The 18,836-nt window shown below is 44.3% G+C and overlaps 1 protein-coding gene across 1 annotated transcript; it reads left to right on the forward strand.

Annotated features, from left to right (window-relative positions):
* The first annotated feature begins 11,233 nt into the window (after positions 1 to 11,233).
* Positions 11,234 to 18,522, forward strand: LOC124268340 (nuclear distribution protein nudE homolog 1-like). Its single transcript, XM_046703313.1, has 3 exons — positions 11,234 to 11,805; positions 14,472 to 14,625; positions 18,472 to 18,522. Exons 1-3 carry the CDS (start codon positions 11,723 to 11,725, stop codon positions 18,520 to 18,522), a joined length of 288 nt encoding a protein of 95 aa, XP_046559269.1. The 5' UTR covers positions 11,234 to 11,722.
* The last annotated feature ends 314 nt before the right edge of the window (positions 18,523 to 18,836 follow it).

The raw sequence follows: 18,836 nt of genomic DNA on the forward strand, positions 1-18,836 counted from the left end.
ACCCAACTTGGCGTACCACCAGCACCAAAGCTACCCGGCAAGCGTCACGGTGCTAAACGCCTGGCCGGGCACCCCACGCCAAAGCGAAGCCACAGAAGCATGCCCGCCCGCAGAAAAGTCAAACCCATCATCGCGGAAGAAAGCGACTCCCTTCGGCAGAGAGCGTGGCTGTCAAAGGACGTCATCGACTGTTGCAATGGTTTGTCATTGCCGCGGAGAAATCTGCGAGCAGGACGTGTTCCTTTGAAGACGCAGCACAAGACCTGGCTGTTGAGACACCAAGACATGCTGACCAAGATTGCGAATCCACGCACTACCTTTGGATGAACGCCTCGAGTTACCTGATGAAAGCGCGGTGGAAGTGGTACGTTGGCTGGTGTGTTGACCCGTATCTTGCTGAACTGGCAGTCCTACCTACAGGAAAAACAGCAGAAGCCCTCAGCACCTCGCCGTCGCCGCCGTGCCCTAAGCAACCCCAGGGGCGTCGCAAGTCACCCACCGACAAAGAGAACAAGAAGAAGAAGAAGAAAAGGGTCACTTCACCCTCAGCCCCAGGTGCAGCCTTGGCCGGATGGTGTTCTGAAGTCAAAAGAAGAAGAAGACCACGACAGCGGCATTACCCCACTCCCTCCAGCGACATTACCATAAATAGAGACCTCCCACCCCCATCCTGGTCAGTTCAATGGTAGCAGCTGCAGGGACGACACCATCATCATCATGTCGGCACGTTTGAAGCGTCAAAAAAGCTCTGTCATGTGTGTAGTCCTTCTGCGACACCAGCCATGCGACAGGCTATTTTGAAACAGGCCCCATCGGAACTGATTCAAGCCATCTGTGAATCGTGGTGAATTTGTATGGAGGCAACATTCCTATGACAGCACAACAACGTCAACGTTTACAAAAGCATGGGTCACTGATGCATACGTTGATGAAAAAGAAGGTGTCTGTGTCCAAGAAGCGTCAACTTTTACAGCAGAAAGGAAGGATTAGGCCTCTTGTCTGCCTTGGCCTCGGTGGTGGGTCCCCTGGTGTCTGGCCTGTTGGGTAGATGATCCTCAAGGAAGATCCTCAAGGAAGATCCTCAAGGAAGATCATAAATGAGGACACATCCTAGATTGACGTTAGTTGCATCTGCACCGTCCTACCACCAAGATGAAGCATGCACGGAAGATGGTGATGGTCCCAGAAGAGGTATGGCAAAGTCTGCAAGGAAGAAAAACGTCAGCGACATTTGCTCAAGTCCAACCTGTTGGAACAGAAAGCGTGCACACGCTTCCGCGATATGGATACCCTCGTCCGTGATGACACGGTTCCTTTTAGGGACCGAGAGCAGCAGTATAACACCTTGTTGCAACACACCTTGGCGTTTCAAGACCAAGCGGCTGTCAAACCACGACCTTTAGAGGCCACCGGCACCCCAGGGTTGGCACTCCCAGGGTTGGCACCCAGGACTGGATCTCCTCACCGTAGAAATGCGGTTGACTTACTGAGTCGTGTATCTACATGTCCTCGCGTAGAGGTCGCCTTCCTAAGAAGGAGTCCGCGAAAGCGGTCGAGAAACAGTGGCTCATGGTTTGTTTGTTCCTTTTGTTTCAGAACCCGATGATGCGAAGCCATTCTGAATGAAGTGGGTGCAAGCGGTTCCCAAAGCGCTACAGACCAAGGCCAGGCAGTTGATGGCCCGTATTAGGTGCTCATCCCGACTTGGATTGGAATGAGGCGGGTCAATTCGTGGTGGAAGGGGAACCCATGCCTGGGGCGCACATGGTGGATCTCATCAATGATCTTGTTCGACAACGTGCCAAATTAGGCCCTCCGCGGGGTTGGAATATTCTGGGTCAGTATCTGCGCTTCCAGCAGCGTACCCCATGAACTGATTGGTAACCCTCACGTTGGTCCTGGATGATGAAAACCAAGGGTCATCCACCCAGCCTCCTCCTGACACCCCGTGAAGCGTCCACACCCTCCACCCGCTGACTTGTTTTGACACCCCTGCATCCAACCTTCCTCTGGAACCCCAGAAGAAGAAAAAAGCTGTAGAGACCCCTCCTCCCTCTCAACCGGGTACGTCAGTGGATTCACTTTTAATAAAAGGGAGCAGAGGGGATGTCAACGACAGTGTCATCATGAGACGTCAAAGAGAAACAACATCAGCAAAGCATCATCATCATCGTCTTTGTCACCTGCATGGACACGATGGCTCCACCACACCTATTACGATCCCAAACACCCAGCAGGCTATGGAGGGTGGCTTGCCTTGTGGTAAGCAGCAGGACATCAAGAAAGCAAGACATCAAGTCAAAAAGCAGGACCCAAGAAGGGGGGAAGCCAAAGGCCCAGGCCCGCGCCAGGTGCGTGCAATGGTTGAAAACCCAGGACCGCGTACACCTTGCACAAACCAGCCCGACGCTCGTTTCCCAGGGATCATTACCGTGTGGGTGGCGTGGATGAATTGTGGCAAGCGATCTGGCGATCTCCTAGCATTATCAGAAAGAGAACCAAGGCAACCGTTATTTGCTGTGTGTCATCGATGTTTTTCTCCAAAATGGCTTGGGTGCAGGCCATGAAAGCCAAGACCCGGTGCCACTTTGATAGAGGCCTTTCAACGGATCCTGAAACAAGCCAAAGGACGTGTGCCATCCCAGTTACAGAGAGACAAAGGGACTGAATTTGTCAATGCTCCTTTTCAAGCCTTCCTCAAGAAAGCGGGGTATTCATTTCTACACCAGTCAAAACCCAGAAACCAAAGCCTCTGTGGTGGAGCGTTTTCAAAGGACGTTGAAAAACCGTATGTGGCGCTACTTCACCCAACAAAGGACACGCCACTACCTGAAGGCCTTACCCCGCTGATGCATTCCTACAATCATCGTGTCCATCGATACCATTGACAACGCCCGTGGATGCGTCCTAACGCTCCCTACTGATGAAATTCGGTGTTGGATCACATGGAGCGGCAGAAGAAGCAGAAGCAAGCGCCAACTCAAGACAAAGAAGAAGAAGAAGAAGAAGAAGTACCCTCTCTTGTTACCCGGACCCGTGTCCGTTTGAACAAGACCAAGGGCACGTTTGACAAAGGGCTCCTTCCCAACTGGACCACCGAACTGTTCACCGTGGATCGGTGGTGAAAGGATGTTCCTCCTGTCTACCAAGTGAAAGATGATCATGGAGAAGTGCTGCAAGGCACCTTTTACCCGCAAGAACTGCAACCCATTCAGAAAAGCGGATGGCGTGTACACAGTGGATCAGGTCCTGAAACGCAGCGAGCGCCGATCAAAAAAAGGATGAAGTGTTGGTGAGATGGTCAGGATACCCTGCCAGCTTTGATTCATGGATCCCTGCGGCTCATCTGGTCTTTAAATAGCGTGGCCTCCAGTCTCCCACCGTCAGTGGAGCCTCCACCATCATGCAGAGTGAACCGATCTCAAGGTGTAGAGGAGAGGCGGCAAGTCATCCCCACGCTGGTGTTGCTTTGGCATGGACTTGCCCGCAGTGAAGTGGTGTTTTTCTCCCAAGTGTTTCTGATATATGGCGTGGTCATCATGAGCATGGTTCAGTTGGCATTGGACAACGGTGAGAAACAGTTGTGGACAGCTTTGTTGGCCAGTAGCTTGGGGTACTTGCTCCCACAACCCGCGTTGGTGTCGTGCGTCGTCGTCATCATCATCCGTTGCCACCTTCCTCGGCTACATCTCCAACCCCCTCTGTATCCAGTCTGGTTCCCTAAGAGAGAGAGAGAGAAAGATGTCGGTGTCTGTGTTTTCCAAGCGGGACTTTTGCGTGACCTTACCCAGCGATCGTCCATGGATGTTCATCCCGACAACAGAGTGAATCATTACGAAGTCAAACTACCCTTTCCCATTCAAGTGAATCGTCAGGAGTGGGAAGTCGGCGTCAGTGAACTTCATTTCCCCATTACATGGTACAATGTGTCATACCCCTTCAACTGGTTTGTCCTTCATGTGAACTTGGAACGCATGACCGGACTTACAGTTCAGCAGAGCGATGGCGCATCGTGATAGAAGAGAACCCAGGCCTCATCAGAGCCGTCAGCGAAAAAGGTCATTATTCCAGAAGGAGTGTATTCCTGTCGCCAACTGGTCCAGAGACTGAACATCCTGCTTCAACACACCTGTGCACGGCTGTTGGACAAGCATCGCCAAGATGTTTACCAACAGGATGCCAGAAGGTCGTTTCACCGTCACCGTGAACTACCCCAAAGAAGACCTCCGATTTGAAATGCGTGGCAAAACGCATGTCAACTTTTATGCTCCCACCCGAAAAGACATGTGCAGAGCCATCACGGGTTCCTCCTGCAGAACCGCTAAGTCAACCTAGCCAACGATGCCACCAGGGTCTGCCTACACCACCCGATTGGTGCTGCCTGCTCCTTTAGAATCACGTATGCTGGGATTCATACAGCTCCCCATGGTGGACGAAGCAGAAGAAATAAGCCAAGTCTCTGCTCAGCCTGTGCAGGTGGCTGCGTTTGACCGACCTCTCGTCGTGGGTGAACAGGAAGCACACCATCTGGCTGGTTTTGATACCGTATGCGTCTACTTTCCGGATGCAGTGGAAGATCAAATGCGTGGGGATACCATGGCTCCCCTTACTGATGTATGTCCCGTGTCGCGCCAGATGATGGAAGACAGCGTCATTGATCAAAACCCTCAGCACCCTACGCTACATGGGATTGCGCCAGGAACCACGGATGCCATTCGAATCTATTTAACGGATGGCGTAGGACGTCTTCGTGCCATTCCAGACTGGGAAGACCATCATTGACACTTCATTTCCGTCCTCGTCGTCTGGAGTGCGTACTGAGAATCAGCATGGTAGGACATCAGTGTATCAGACTCCGCAGCGGCAGCGCTTGGGTGGACAGCAGCGAGGAGGAGGCGGCTTAGCCAGTGTACCGAGGGCATTCATCAACGAGGGAGAGGTTTCGTAACATCTTGGGTAACTTGGGACGTTCAGCTCTCCATCCTCAAGGCGGTGGGAAAATCCGGCTCAAATCAAGCGTCAAGATGTTGCCGGATTGGTGCAAGATATCCGTTCAGGACACCGAAGTGTGGGGACAGTTTGAAACATCATGGAAAACAAGCCTTACTCGCCACCTTAAGCGACAGCACCCCACCAGGATCACCGGCCGCATAAGCAAAAACGGAAGCAGCCTGTGGGATCCACCAAGCGTAAACCCTTGTTTTGAGAGAAAGAGATAAAGACCCACCCCGATGGGAAAGGAGTTCAGTTCAACACCAGACACCGTAGGGTCAAGACCTGTTATTGTAGACCTGTGGTCCAGATCAGCTGTCAAGATGATGCGCCGAGATGCCTGTGAATGCTCCAAGGCCCAACTGGATCTCTTTCTGTGCCCCCTGTGGTGGCGTCCGTCCAAGAAGGTCAGTGGATTCGATACAGCCCTCTGGCACCCCTTCGTCGGCGGGCCCCTCAATTTAACATTGCTAACCCTGTCAATGCCTACATCGATTTGAGCCAGTGTTACCTCGCATCTGCCTCAAAATCAAGAATGCAGATGGTACGAATGCAGTTCGCGTGAGGGCGATGGGGCACTCGCCGTGTCCACGGTGAACAACATGATGCATTCCCTCTTTAGGTGAAGTGCGTGTACAAGTGGGACACAACCAACTGGAAATTACTCCTTCCATGGGTACCTATCCCTACCGAGCCTGTTGGAAACGTTGCTGAGTTATGGGAAGGCAGCCAAAGGGACCCATCTCCAGTGTCCAGGATGGTACAACCGATGAAGCTGGAAAAATGGATCAGCTTTAATGCTGGCCAGAATGCCAACGCCGGACTTTGTCGCACGACGAGGGTCATTCTACCCACCGAGGCGATGGAACTGACAGGGCGTCTCCACTGTGACCTGTTTCTCCAAGACCGGTGCCTGGTGGATGGAGTCCCCATGAAACTAGAACTGATTCGCAGCCCGAAAGTGATTTCTACCTGATGAGTGCTGAGACGGCGAGTGCCGATTTGAACTGACCAAAGCCGAAGTTTCACGTGCGCCAAGTCAACATTGATCCTGCCATACGGGAACAACACGTGAAACACATGTCACCAGGAGTCACGGCCAAATATCCTTTGACCCGAGTCCAAGTCACAGCCCACGACATCTCAGGAGGAGGGCGATTTCCACAAAGATCAACTGATTGGAGGCCAACTGCCCAAACGAGTAGTGTTGGGATTAGTGGACAATGATGCTTTGCCGGCAGCAAGGAAAGAACCCCTACCATTTCAAGCACAACAACGTGACCAGTCTCAAGCTGAAACTCAATGGGCAAGAAGTGCATGGCACCGAAATCAAAAAGCGACTTTCAGGACAACAGTGCCTCGCTCAAACAGTTGTACATGAACCTGTTCCATAAACACGGGACACCTGTGGCAAGAACATCCCTGCAACCTCACCCTGGACGAATTCAGGAGCGGATTCACCGTGTGGGTGGTGGATCTGGCGGCGGATCTGAAGCAGATGAAGGGTATAACTACCTACCGACAGACGGGCAAGTTGGGACTTGAACTTCAGTTTGCAGAACCCTACCGCGCCCGCCACGCTCGTCTGCTACGAGGAATCTGAAGCGTTTTGGAAATTGATCGGTTCATAGCGCTCTGATGGTCTAAGGATGGGACGACGACGACAGTGGCTTGACGACCAGGCACTTGAACGCCTACGCACCAACAGGATCCTGCTGCGACCCCTCTACCAAGGTACCTTTGCCGAGATCACTTTGCCACCACCGTGCTGTGTGAACAGCAGGAGGGACATTATCCTAAAGCCTACATTGTCAACACGGACCCCAGCCATCTCCCAGGACAACACTGGGTGTAGCGTGTATCGTCCAGTACCAGGTGCCATGGACTACTTTGACAGTTATGGACTTCATCCCTATCAACAGCATCCAGACTTTCGAAATGTCATGACCTTCGGCGGATGGCTCCAACAACAGTGGAATGGCCAATCACTTCAACCCTGGTTCAGTGCCTCTTGTGGAATGTACTGTTTGTATGTACTGGCTCATCGTGCCCGTGGATGGTCTTTTGACGAAGTGATGGAACAGTTTGATCCCTCACGATACCCTCGTCAATGAAGAACGTGTAAGGCGTTGGTTTCAACCCATGACGCCTGACAGACAACAACAACAACGCTAACCATGATCCACACCCTGCCAAAGGACACAACCTTATCGTTCTGATGTGATGATGTTACAGTTCTGATGTTACAGTTCTAATGTTACAGTTCATACCGTTTGTAAACAAAAAGATCAGGGACGCCCCTAATCCTGTCTCTTTTTGTCAAAGTGTTCTTGTTAGCGGGGAAATAAAACGTTTGAAAATGTCAACCTAGTGTTGTTATTATTGTTGCTGGCATTGAAGCGAACCTTTCTTTTGAGAGAGATGGATGGCCCTGAAAAGGGCCGTTTTTTCGGAGTGTACTTCACTCCAGGGACCACAGTAGGGTCATACATTGGCAGGGATGGATGGTCATCTTTGTCTTGACGGGGCACTTGCTCCCATGGGTCAATCGGCGGATGTACGTGTCCTTCAAGACAGTGCCACAGTACACACATTGGAAGGTACCACGATAGTCATCAGTCCCATTAGCGTAAACAGGCAGGCAGCCATGACATTGTTGACACTGCCATGCCGGCAAGGGGGGTGGCGATGTTGTGTCCAAGGGTATTAACTCTAAATCCCAGTTTTCTTCAGCCATGATTGCTGATTGTAACACTGCTTCGGTCATTCCGCTCATCCTATATAGTGAGAGCTCACGATCATGACGTCAGCGGTGCCACGTCATGACCCTCACGCGCGACCATGACGTCATCGATACCACGTCATTACCCTCACGCGCGACCATGACGTCATCGATACCACGTCATCGCTGTCTGGTCGCCCATATATAAACTCCAGCATGGGTCAGTGAGAGCTATCTTCATGCAACATGAATACAAGAAAAGTAGAAGTCATGCGACCGACGCCTTACAGGAAAAATTGTGGTAGGAGGCAATGCCTACGATGCAGCCCTACCTTACAAGAGAAGGCTGACATCAAAAGGGAAGAGACAGAAGCAGCGGCAGCCCCACCATCCACGGCAGTACCACCTCCGCCACCGGCATGGCAATGTCTACCACCCAATTGGAAGTTCATTATATGCCAAACGTGTTGGAAAGCCTTGCCGTCCAACCAATTCGATGTCACCCCAGGTGCACCGTACTACGTGTGTACCTACTGCGGGGGAGGCGTCCGCAAAGGGGCTAACCATCTCCACGACGAAGTCTGCCCCGGGAAATTTATTTTCCGGGGCCTCGACCTGCTCTGTCTATGTACCATCGCCACCACAAAGTGAGGTCTCACCTTCCCGTCCATACCATCATAACGGCCCTTTTCAGGGCCACCCACCTGGCTCGAAAGAATGCTCCATCCAATGTTGTTTTAACCACACACACACACACTAACACTTGTCTAGCCACGCCATCGTGTCCGCCTCACCCCCCTCTCTCCCTCCCTTCCCTCTCCTTTTCCTCTCCTTCCCTTCCCTTCCCTCTCCGTCCCGTCCCGTCCGCCGCTCGTCCGTTCCGCCATCTTGAAAGGCGTCTACGCTCGCGAGATCCCGCGAGAATCCACGAGATCTCGCGAGATCTCACCCGATCCCACCGGATGGGACGCCATCTTGAAACGCGTCCACCATCTTGGCCCGGAGGTGACGTCATCGTCATGCGCGCGCAACCACCGGAACCGGACGTGACGTCATCGCGATGCGTGCGCACCCACCGGAACCGGAAGCACCGGAACCGGAACCCGAGTGATCTCCCCTGACCGGAAGTGACTGATCCAAGATGGCCGCGCCCTATGGGCGCCGCCATCTTGAAAATGATCCCAGGGTAACGTTGCACACTACTCCGAAGATACTCAAATGTATTAATATGGAGCATTAGGCCAGACTTCAATGTTTAGAAATAAGGACAATTCAGGTTGGAAAGTCGAAAAAGAGAATCATTTCAATTCTTGATTTTATTTCCTGAGATTAATAACTAGGTAGGAATTGTGTGTAGGAAGCCATTTTAAGATACATTTTCAACAGGTTTTGTCATTATATTATTTGAATACATTATAACAAATTTTACATGAGGCAGATCAGGATTCATTTAGAGTTCCTTATTTGACCAGCAACATTCATATGTTTGACATATTTTACAAGGCGCAACAACACCATAACGACTATGTTACTGTCGCCACGTGGACTCTGGAACTAGGGAACACTCCCAGCTTGGCTCTGAGAGGGCGGATGGCGCCATTGTGGTTAGATATATATAACGTATTTTATGAGCGCTTCGTAAATGGACAAAAAGCATTTCCTGGAAGCGCTCGTAGATCATTTATAGCTGTATTCTAGAAGACACCACAAATCAAAAAGTATGCTACTTTTGGGATAACATAGAGTGACGTTTCGGTGTAGGTTTTTACATCCTTTCCGAGTTAAACTGACTATAACCAAGTGAATATTTGTTTGTTTGTATTCTGGATTAGACTTTCTCAGTAAAGTACAGATTCTAGTACTGTTGTTGAGTCCCATCCGGGATTCGAACCTACACCCTCAGAGTCAGGCACCTAATCGCCAGCACAAGAAAGTCAGCTATCTAACCCACTCAGCCACCGCGGCTTCCACAAAAATGGAAGTCGGACACCTTGTAGTCTAGATAACGGACTTTGTGTACCCCTCTGACATTCTTCTAAAGGTACCATTTATCGCATATTCAACTCTGAACTTGTCCTTGAAAACTATTTGACATGTGTCCTTTCACCTTGGCTCTTAGATTCCTCTTGTTTAGAACTTCCTGACATCATTTATCTATAGAACAAACTTCCCCCAAAAGAAAGATTGCGTAACCTCTGCGACATCCAGGGCTGGTTTAAACAGCTGGGACATTGTTAAAAACAAAACAATGCCACAGACTGTTACATTTCGATCACTCGGGTGACAGATAAGGGTTATTTTATTTATTTACGATATATTTTGGTCTTGGGGTTTGATACAAAACAATTTGAAACATTCAAAATATTGCTACAATATCTGTTTGTATTAGATATTCTTGTGTGAGAGAAAGGGGACCCTAGATGTTACAGTCTCGTGTGGTGTTGTAAGATTCAGGACATCAAAGGCTACACGCACTGCGCATTTCCGACAATCGTGATTCATCAAAGGAGCGCCCTGCTCGGTGCTTGTTTAGTTTTGCATATCCTTGCGTAACTCCAATGGGTAATCTACGAGATACAACTTGAAATAATCAACATCCGAAGTATAAACTAAGACTATAGATACCTATTGTTTACAAATATTACGAGATATAGGTATTACGTTAATCAAAGGGGCGGCGGGATAGCCTATTGGTTAAAGCTTTAGCTCGTCACGCCGAAGACACGTATTCGAATCGACATGGGTACAATGTATGAAGCCCGTTTCTGGTGACCCCCGCCGTGATATTGCTGGAAAATTGCTAAAAGCAGCGTCAAACTCACTCACTCACTGTAATCAAAAGTGAAGCAAAGAAAGACGTTATTAACTTTGTTTAACGTTTACATTTGTTAGATATAAATTGCAAATAGGTTTTTTTGTGTTGTAGAAAGAGAAATGAGGGTTGTAACTTAAAGTATGACCGGCGTACAAGAAATGGGCTCTCGTCGGATAATATGTTTTCAGACGGCACACCGGTACAGCCCCAGTGAACACCACTGGGGCTGTACCGGTGTTTCGTCACACCGATCGACATTGTAACCTCTTGAATGATGGCCTATGTTGGGACAAAGTTATCTTTTAGTTATTGATATGTTTTACAATTGTTTGCAATCGTTCATGCGGTAATGAAGACAACAACGGATGTTCTTTTAAAAGTGTCCGAAAACCCATAACGCTAGGCTAAATTTGTTATTTTACGTCTGCTTTCGTCAATCGAATTTATTCCTACGGTAGTCTCCCTTGTCACAAAATAATCCCGTGAAACAAATAGTTATACCATTGATATGATTAGTATATTCAAAAGTGTCGATTTGAAGCATAACGTGTATTAGGTTATTACACTGGTTTTCATTAAATGACTCGGTTATTTATTATAACAGAATTCCTAAAACAGGCGCATGTATCGTCGAACTACTTTCGTAGCCATATTTGATATCCAACTTCCGTTCAAAGTTTCAGTCATAACTGAGGGACATTAATTATTCTAATTCACACTGTATATTTGTTGGACTGTTACGTGATACATATATTCTGAAGCGTTTAGAGACCATGTATCTAGAACAGCCATCAGATTGAAAATCTACGTGTGTATTGATCAGATCAAGTGTGTTTTGTTCGACCGATCTGACGTTTCAGGTTTGACTGAAAATAGGACTGCTCTGGATTTCATTTATCGTCTGAGGATAATTAGCTGATATTACTGTCATGTTTTAACCGTATATGTATTCGAGTACATTGATGATTGACATTGATGATATATATTGGTTTGGGTTAGCTGTATAAGTAGTTTCCTCCTAATCAACATCTTTTGACCCGTGGTGTCACAGTGACACCTGTTAGACCAGTCCATAATTCACATAATAAAATGTCCATATGACACCAGTTACGGTGTTATGGTTAGATGACAGCACTGTGTAGATGGAGCTGGGATCTTTGTGAAAGAAGGTAATTGATGCACATTGGGAAAAAATGTCGGATGATGCAAAGAAGTTTCAGACTCCAGAAGAGGAGCTGAAATATTGGCGAAGCCTTGCAGAGAAATTCAAGCAAGAGTAAGTTCATTTGTCTTTCCTGATAATGCATCTCACGTTTGACTAGCCTAGTTGAATGTTGATTGTAAACATATCTGATGATAGACTGATCATTTTAGTATTTTCTAAATTAATATGGTAATTTGGCAAATTTGGGGTATGTAGCAAAAACACTCACTATGCTAAAAGATCCAAAGATTGACATGCCGTGCTGATAAGGATGGCGATGATCAGTCTGAGGTTTATTGGATGTGATATCCTTCGATGCAAAATATCCAACATGCTTAAAGATTGAAAATGGACATGCATCCACAAGGGTGCAAAAAATGTGTATTCATATTCAATGAATGGTGAATGAAATTATTTGATAAACTGCATTACTTATAAATTACTGCAAAATATAAATTTCCATTTGTTAACATCATGAAAACGTTTACATCGTCGAAACTTCAAAGCTCATGTCCCATTTTTGGTGTCCCCTGCCGTGATATTGCTGGACTATTGCGAAAAATGGCGTAAAACCATACTAAGTCAGTCAATCAGTCAGTCAGTCAAAGCTCATCTTGAACTAGCACTTCTGTTGAGTAATTCCATATTTATATTTGAGTAACAGCTTTGGGGATGCGCAGTATTATGTATTTCGCCTGTAGAGTAGTGTCTTCAAATTGACTGAGGTGAAGTGTCTGCTTTGCCTGTAGAGTATTTGCAAATATATTTCAGCATGGAATGATCTAGTTCATCTACAAACAAACATGAATAAAAAATACACATATTTCATATTGAAATAGATAAAAACCAACAAGGAAATAACATGGTTAAGCTCCTTTATTGGAATTATCATTTATTCAGTGTTTGACATTTTGTCCAGTTTGTAATATTGGACTGTACTGTTGGAGGTTGCGAGTCCCCAAGTCCCCAGAATATATAAATCACTGGAACAAAATCAAGAATTTAAATTAATACTATGGTATTAATTATAAGACACATGTAGTATTATACGTAAGATAGTTGATATTATAAATGAGTATTAATGTTCAGATTTCTTTTACTTGTAGGTCACACAGTGATACATGTATACAAGTTGTTACAACTGTAACACTGGTGATGCCATGCATGAGGAATCACAAAGTGCACAAACATTCACCATGCTTCCCATGCATGTGTAATGACCTGTAACATTGGACTTAGTTGTGTTCATCAAACCTACAAGCATACAGCTGTAACTAGGTTGCAATCAAAATGACATAGATAACCTGTTTTGTAATTATAGATGTGCATGTGCTACTAGCTTGCTACTCAGTGTACTAGATTGTTTTCAGTGAATACTTTGCTATGGTAATTATTTTTATCATGTCACGTTTTATGTTCATTCGGGCTTGAGGTAATAACAGGGTTTAAAATACATGTAAATCTCTGCCTCCTATCATGATGACTCCCAAACAAAAACACTGCCATACCCTTGTGTCACTTCAGTTTTTGCATGTGGAAACCATGGGCCTGTTAACATGTGCGTAGCCATGAACATTACAAAGCATAACAGTCTCACAGGTAACATCCTACCTTGTTGATACGGTTAATTTCTTTGGTCATGTGGACACGGTATCTGACCTCAGATCAGAAGGTCAGTGGTTGGAATCTCATCACAGGACTTGGCCGTTTTGAGGCTGCTACACATTCATTGCATTACAATTCATTAATGCATTAAAACAAATCATTGTCACCATGTTGTTGAGGTCAGCATCATTTCCTCTTGTCAGACATGATATATAAATATGTGTTACACATCAAGATATTTGTTGAACTGTTTGAGTAATGTCTATCCAGTATGAATGCATCGGAAAAGAATCATAATAGAAAATATGTTTAACAGTTCCTGAAGTGTAATGTTCATGGTAATCTTTAAATCTACTAAAGTTTTGAAAAATTAGTGTTTCAGATAGTTTACCATGTTTACTGCAAGTAATGCACATTGCAGAACCAGAAGAAGGTTAATCATCTGTCAATGTCATGGATGGATGCATGCATTTATGTATGCCATGAGAAAACAACACACTCACTTCAATTGAAAAAAATGATGCATTCATTTCGTAAGATAGTTTGTAATCAACAGGAGCAGACCAATGACTTGTCAGTGTTAATCCTTCCTGAACACTGTCACACTGCTTGTTATTACCATGGATGCTATTTGGCTCAGTTGGTTTCATAACAACAAAGAAAATCATTCCAATATTTGTAATGTCTGTGGTTGTTAGTTGGCAAAACTATGGCCTTCATCATGTTGTATATGCACAAGGACCATGTGCATATAGGACTAACAGTCTTAACATGTTCAGACAATTTAGACTTTGCAATAAATCTTGTCAATGTGGTCATCTGTTGATAACCAAGGGAGTCTAAATATACCTTCCCTAATTTGCGTCTTGTTCTTTTTGACATGGTGGACATTCCCTTGAAATAGAAACATTATTGCAAGTTTATTTTTCCTCACAAGTTGTCACGTCTATAAATATTGGTAACCTGATACTCAGTAGTGATGATCAGGGTCCAAAGATTTCACCATGGTCATGGAAAAGAACTTATTGTTGTCATACTTATATCTGTTTGTCTCATCTTGTCTAAGCGTCATGTGTACAGATATGTGATCATTTCCGGTCAATGTGAATGGTCACAACTGCTGTATTTTTCAGACTTGAAGAGACTAAGGAGGAACTAGAAGAATTCCAAATCAGCAGCCGAGAACTAGAATGTGAGCTGGAGACGCAACTAGAACAGCTGGAAAACAAGAATAAAGAATTAATGGCTGATAAACACAGGCTCACAGTAGAATGTGAATCATTAAGGGTAAGTAGAGATTATAACTAGATAACATACTCATCAGATATCAGATGAGACAGCACCATTCTACTTGTTGTTTAAAGGAGAATACTAGACAATTGCAATAATTTGCTGGGTGAAAGATAAAGTCATCAGAAACATGTACCCCAATTTTTATTTCAGAAATATGGTTTATTATGTTTTTATCGTGAAAACAGTTTCTGTTATCTGAGCTTCGGCCATTATGCATATTCCGCTGGAACTCACATGACCTTTCCTCTTGTGACGTCATGTGACTAGTGTCCGCCATATTGCACCGATGAAGATCCGGGGTAGAATAGGTCTTCAGCAACCCTTGCTTGCCACAAAAGGCGACTATGCTTGTCGTAAGAGGCGACTAACGGGATCGGGTGGTCAAGCTCGCTGACTTGGTTGACACATGTCATCGGTTCCCAATTGCGCAGATCAATGCTCATGCTGTTGATCACTGGATTGTCTGGTCCAGACTTGATTATTTACAGACCGCCGCCATACAGCTGGAATATTGCTGAGTGCAGCGTAAAACTAAACTCACTCACTCACTCCGTCATATTGCCAAAGAACAAATGCTACAGTAATACAAATCGTGTTGTTTCTGTCGTTTTTGTAAATGGCACCATGATGTATTCTGTTGCCTGGGGATGCACGGAATCATCGAACAATGGAAAGAGCCACCATTTCGTCCATTTTCCAAGTAAAGAGACATATTTAGGCAAGAGAAATGCTCTGATCTTTCTGAGTCGGACGATATGAAAGAGACATGAACACATGGGGTGTAAAAATCCCAAAGCTAGGCTGAAGAAGGAAGAAGTACCCACTTAGATACATTTATACTCCATCATTCCCTGTTACAACTTACTGTCAGTGGTATTTTTAACATAAATTAAATCAAGTCCGATTGCCAGTCGAATTGCTCCCCCGCTACAAGTTGCCCAAGCAAAGTTGGTCAAATTGTCTCCAGGGTACTCAAAATGCCCCAATTTATTTAAAATGATTAAATATATGCCATAAATGTATAGTTTGGTCAACTTTGATATTATGTTCTTCATATAAAGGTATATACATAGTTATGAGTTTACTAATGGAACATTTATCAGAAATATTACTTCCTAATAACTTTTATATGAGGAACATAATCTCAAAGTTGACAAAAACTATGCATTTACGGCATATATTTAATCAGTTTAGATGAATTTGACCAAATTAGAATGAATGACCAAATTTGCTGGGGCATTTTGTAGCTGGGGCAGTTCGACTGGTACCCATGAGATATATATTATCAAAATCAGTAAGAGATTTCACATGAGCTTGAAAATGTTTCATTATAACGTTCTTTTTGGTTTGGAGCCCTAAATGCTGCAGTCTACCCGACTTTCATGCTTTCACTTTTTGCTTTCATTGTTTTCCATTTTGTCCAATTACGCACGTTGGCATCAGACTCGCTATTTGTCAGTAGTGTGTGCCGTGAAAGTTGTTCTGTATTCTCATTGGCTGACAAGATGTCATTCTAAGGGTATGACCGAGTACCATAACTATATCCATAACTATATCCATAACCAAACGCTGGGGAAACATACATTGTCCTGACTAGTATTTTATAATTCACCAGGTTTTGGGGAATAACTTTCCTGCGTTGCGAATATTATCTCTGCTCAACCAGGCTGGGATCTTGTATAGAGACTTGATACCTTATAAATGAGAACTACCGGGATTTTCCGGAAAGCCACCCAGGGCTGTAAAATGGAAATTTGGGGAAAATTGGGGGTCAAAAATGGACCACATAACCGCCCGGGCGATAATTCAGAAATAAAAATAATTCAATAGTCGGGAACTAAAATCAACTCACTGTCGAGTTTCATCCTGATTAGATATCGTGTAGATGCAAGCAAAATGTGGCCAAAATGAAATCTTCGCAATTCAACATGCAGTAGTCATAACATTATTTATCTATCTGAAAAATGTGTTGCCAATATACCCTGGGCTTATCTTGTGACAGTTAAAACATACCTAATAATTCATGAAATCAAGGCAGTCATCTTGCCTCTTCGTGAACCCAAACTTGATCATCAGCCATTTTGTAAGCATGTGACTATCATCCAATCAGAAAGCTGCTGTCAAATTTGTCAGCCAGTCAAATTTAACCTTACAATGTTACGGTACCAATATTGTAATGTAGAGGGTTATAGGTCATGCAGTTGTTTACATACGCTACAAGGCGGGACAGACAGAACATATGACATACATTATGTACCTTCAATAATAACAACATTTCCTTGAATAAAGATTTATTTTTTATTTTAAGATTTATTTAGACAGTTACAAATTGTGATTGTTTATCACAGCAGTTGCCGCTTGCTGGAGCCCTGATTTGATTACCGTACAGTGATAATTTATTTGTGAAAACAATTGGTTGAAGAGACGACGCGGTGTGTTTGCTTTTCATTCAAGCTAAAATTCAGACTAGAAGTGGGTTGGACAATATGCCCTTATTTGGAATTACGCAATGCTTTTGTGTCAGCTAATCTGATTGGCTTATTGAAAGCCACCATCTTTCTAGGTCATCAAAACATCATACCGGTAAGTTGTAATGTCGCTTTGAAACGTGTGCCGCTAAATGCATGAACATAAATGATGTAACGATAACGCTAGATAATGTAATGTAAATGAAGATTTTTCAATTAAATCAGGCTAATTTTAACCATTAGTGTAAAAATCTGTGTGTCAAAACGACAACGATATCCCGCGCAAAAGTGTTATTAAATTTATTTTCCTACCCGCTTATATTCATCTACAATGAACAATGACCTCAGACACATAAATAACAAAAGTTTACTGTGAATTATATTTCTAAATAGCAGTAATGAAAAATAAGTATTAACCCCATATAATCGCTTCACCTAAAAATGTTTCATGGGCTTAATTATTGAGTGGGCTGCTTTCCCGAAAATCCCCGTAGGATCCTAATTTTTTCAACAAAGTAATTCCAGTGTAATTTTGTAGCAGATAATTTCCATTTCCCTCTGAAGCATAATTATTTTGTTTTAAATCCCAGACACCCTACAGTCACTCATTTGACACAAAAAGGAACTGCAATTACATTTAAAAAGAAATTCTTAGGGACTGGTCATATATTTAATGGGTGGGACGCCATGTCACGCGGATACCCCTCTGCTCATTAACTGTCGGATGTTTCCGTAATAGGCGGAAATACGAAAGTACGCTTTTTTTGAGTTTTTATTGCTATTTTACAAACTTTTTGTTCAGTTTTAATCACGGTAGGTGACTTTTAGAATATCCTTTTACAATATATCAAAAGGTTTGTTTTCTTTTCAGATTCTCCTTTAACCTCAGTCATCGCTTGTACAGAGTTATGGCCCTTGTCATGCTTTTGTACTAAGTGCACGGTATCCCCAATGGGGACAAGGTTTTTCTCAAAAACAGTTATAGATAGGGAAACCAAATTTGTGGTAAGTATTTTCAGGACACAAATGCCTTGATGGAAACCACGCATTTATCTCTTTATAGAGTTATGGCCCTTGTCAAATGCTTTTTTGACTTAGTGCATGGTAACCCCGAGTGGGAACATATTTTCTCAGTAACCGCTACAGATAGGGAAACCACATGTGGTAGGTGTTATCAGGACATGAATGTCGCTGTGGAGTTAAAAAACAGAACCGTGTGGGTATGGGGATGTTGATGACCATGTCTTCTTGTTTTTTCTGACATTATGAATATTGATGTAGATAAATGAAATGTAACCATGGTAACAGAGTTGATTATCATATCAATTATGGAGAGGTTATTTATCAGCAAGTTTTTGCTTGTCATTATCAGGAAAAATTAGAGATACTACAGGGTCCAGCCATAAACAAGTTTCTCTTCTAGAAGATGAACCAGCTCAAGTTTCTGCATTTAAAGATGAACTACAAAAATATGTAATACAGAACTGGAACAGGCTAACGATGACTTAGAAAGAGCTAAAAGGTATGTCGCTTACTTTGTGTATGTATCAGTTTGTACAATATGTTATAATAATAATAGTGGTCTTTTCCTTTCACCAGTGAGAAGAGAATGACACAAGCAGGATGATACTGATTTACATTTTAGTGTTTTGCTTGTGTCATTCTCTTCTCACTGAAAAAAGAACCCTATATAACCATAACATATTAACCTATTATTCTATACAATAAAGCTGCGGG

The sequence above is a fragment of the Haliotis rubra genome, unplaced genomic scaffold (genome assembly GCF_003918875.1).
Source record: "Haliotis rubra isolate DU_JTF1 unplaced genomic scaffold, ASM391887v1 Scf1370, whole genome shotgun sequence".
Classification (NCBI taxonomy): domain Eukaryota; kingdom Metazoa; phylum Mollusca; class Gastropoda; order Lepetellida; family Haliotidae; genus Haliotis; species Haliotis rubra.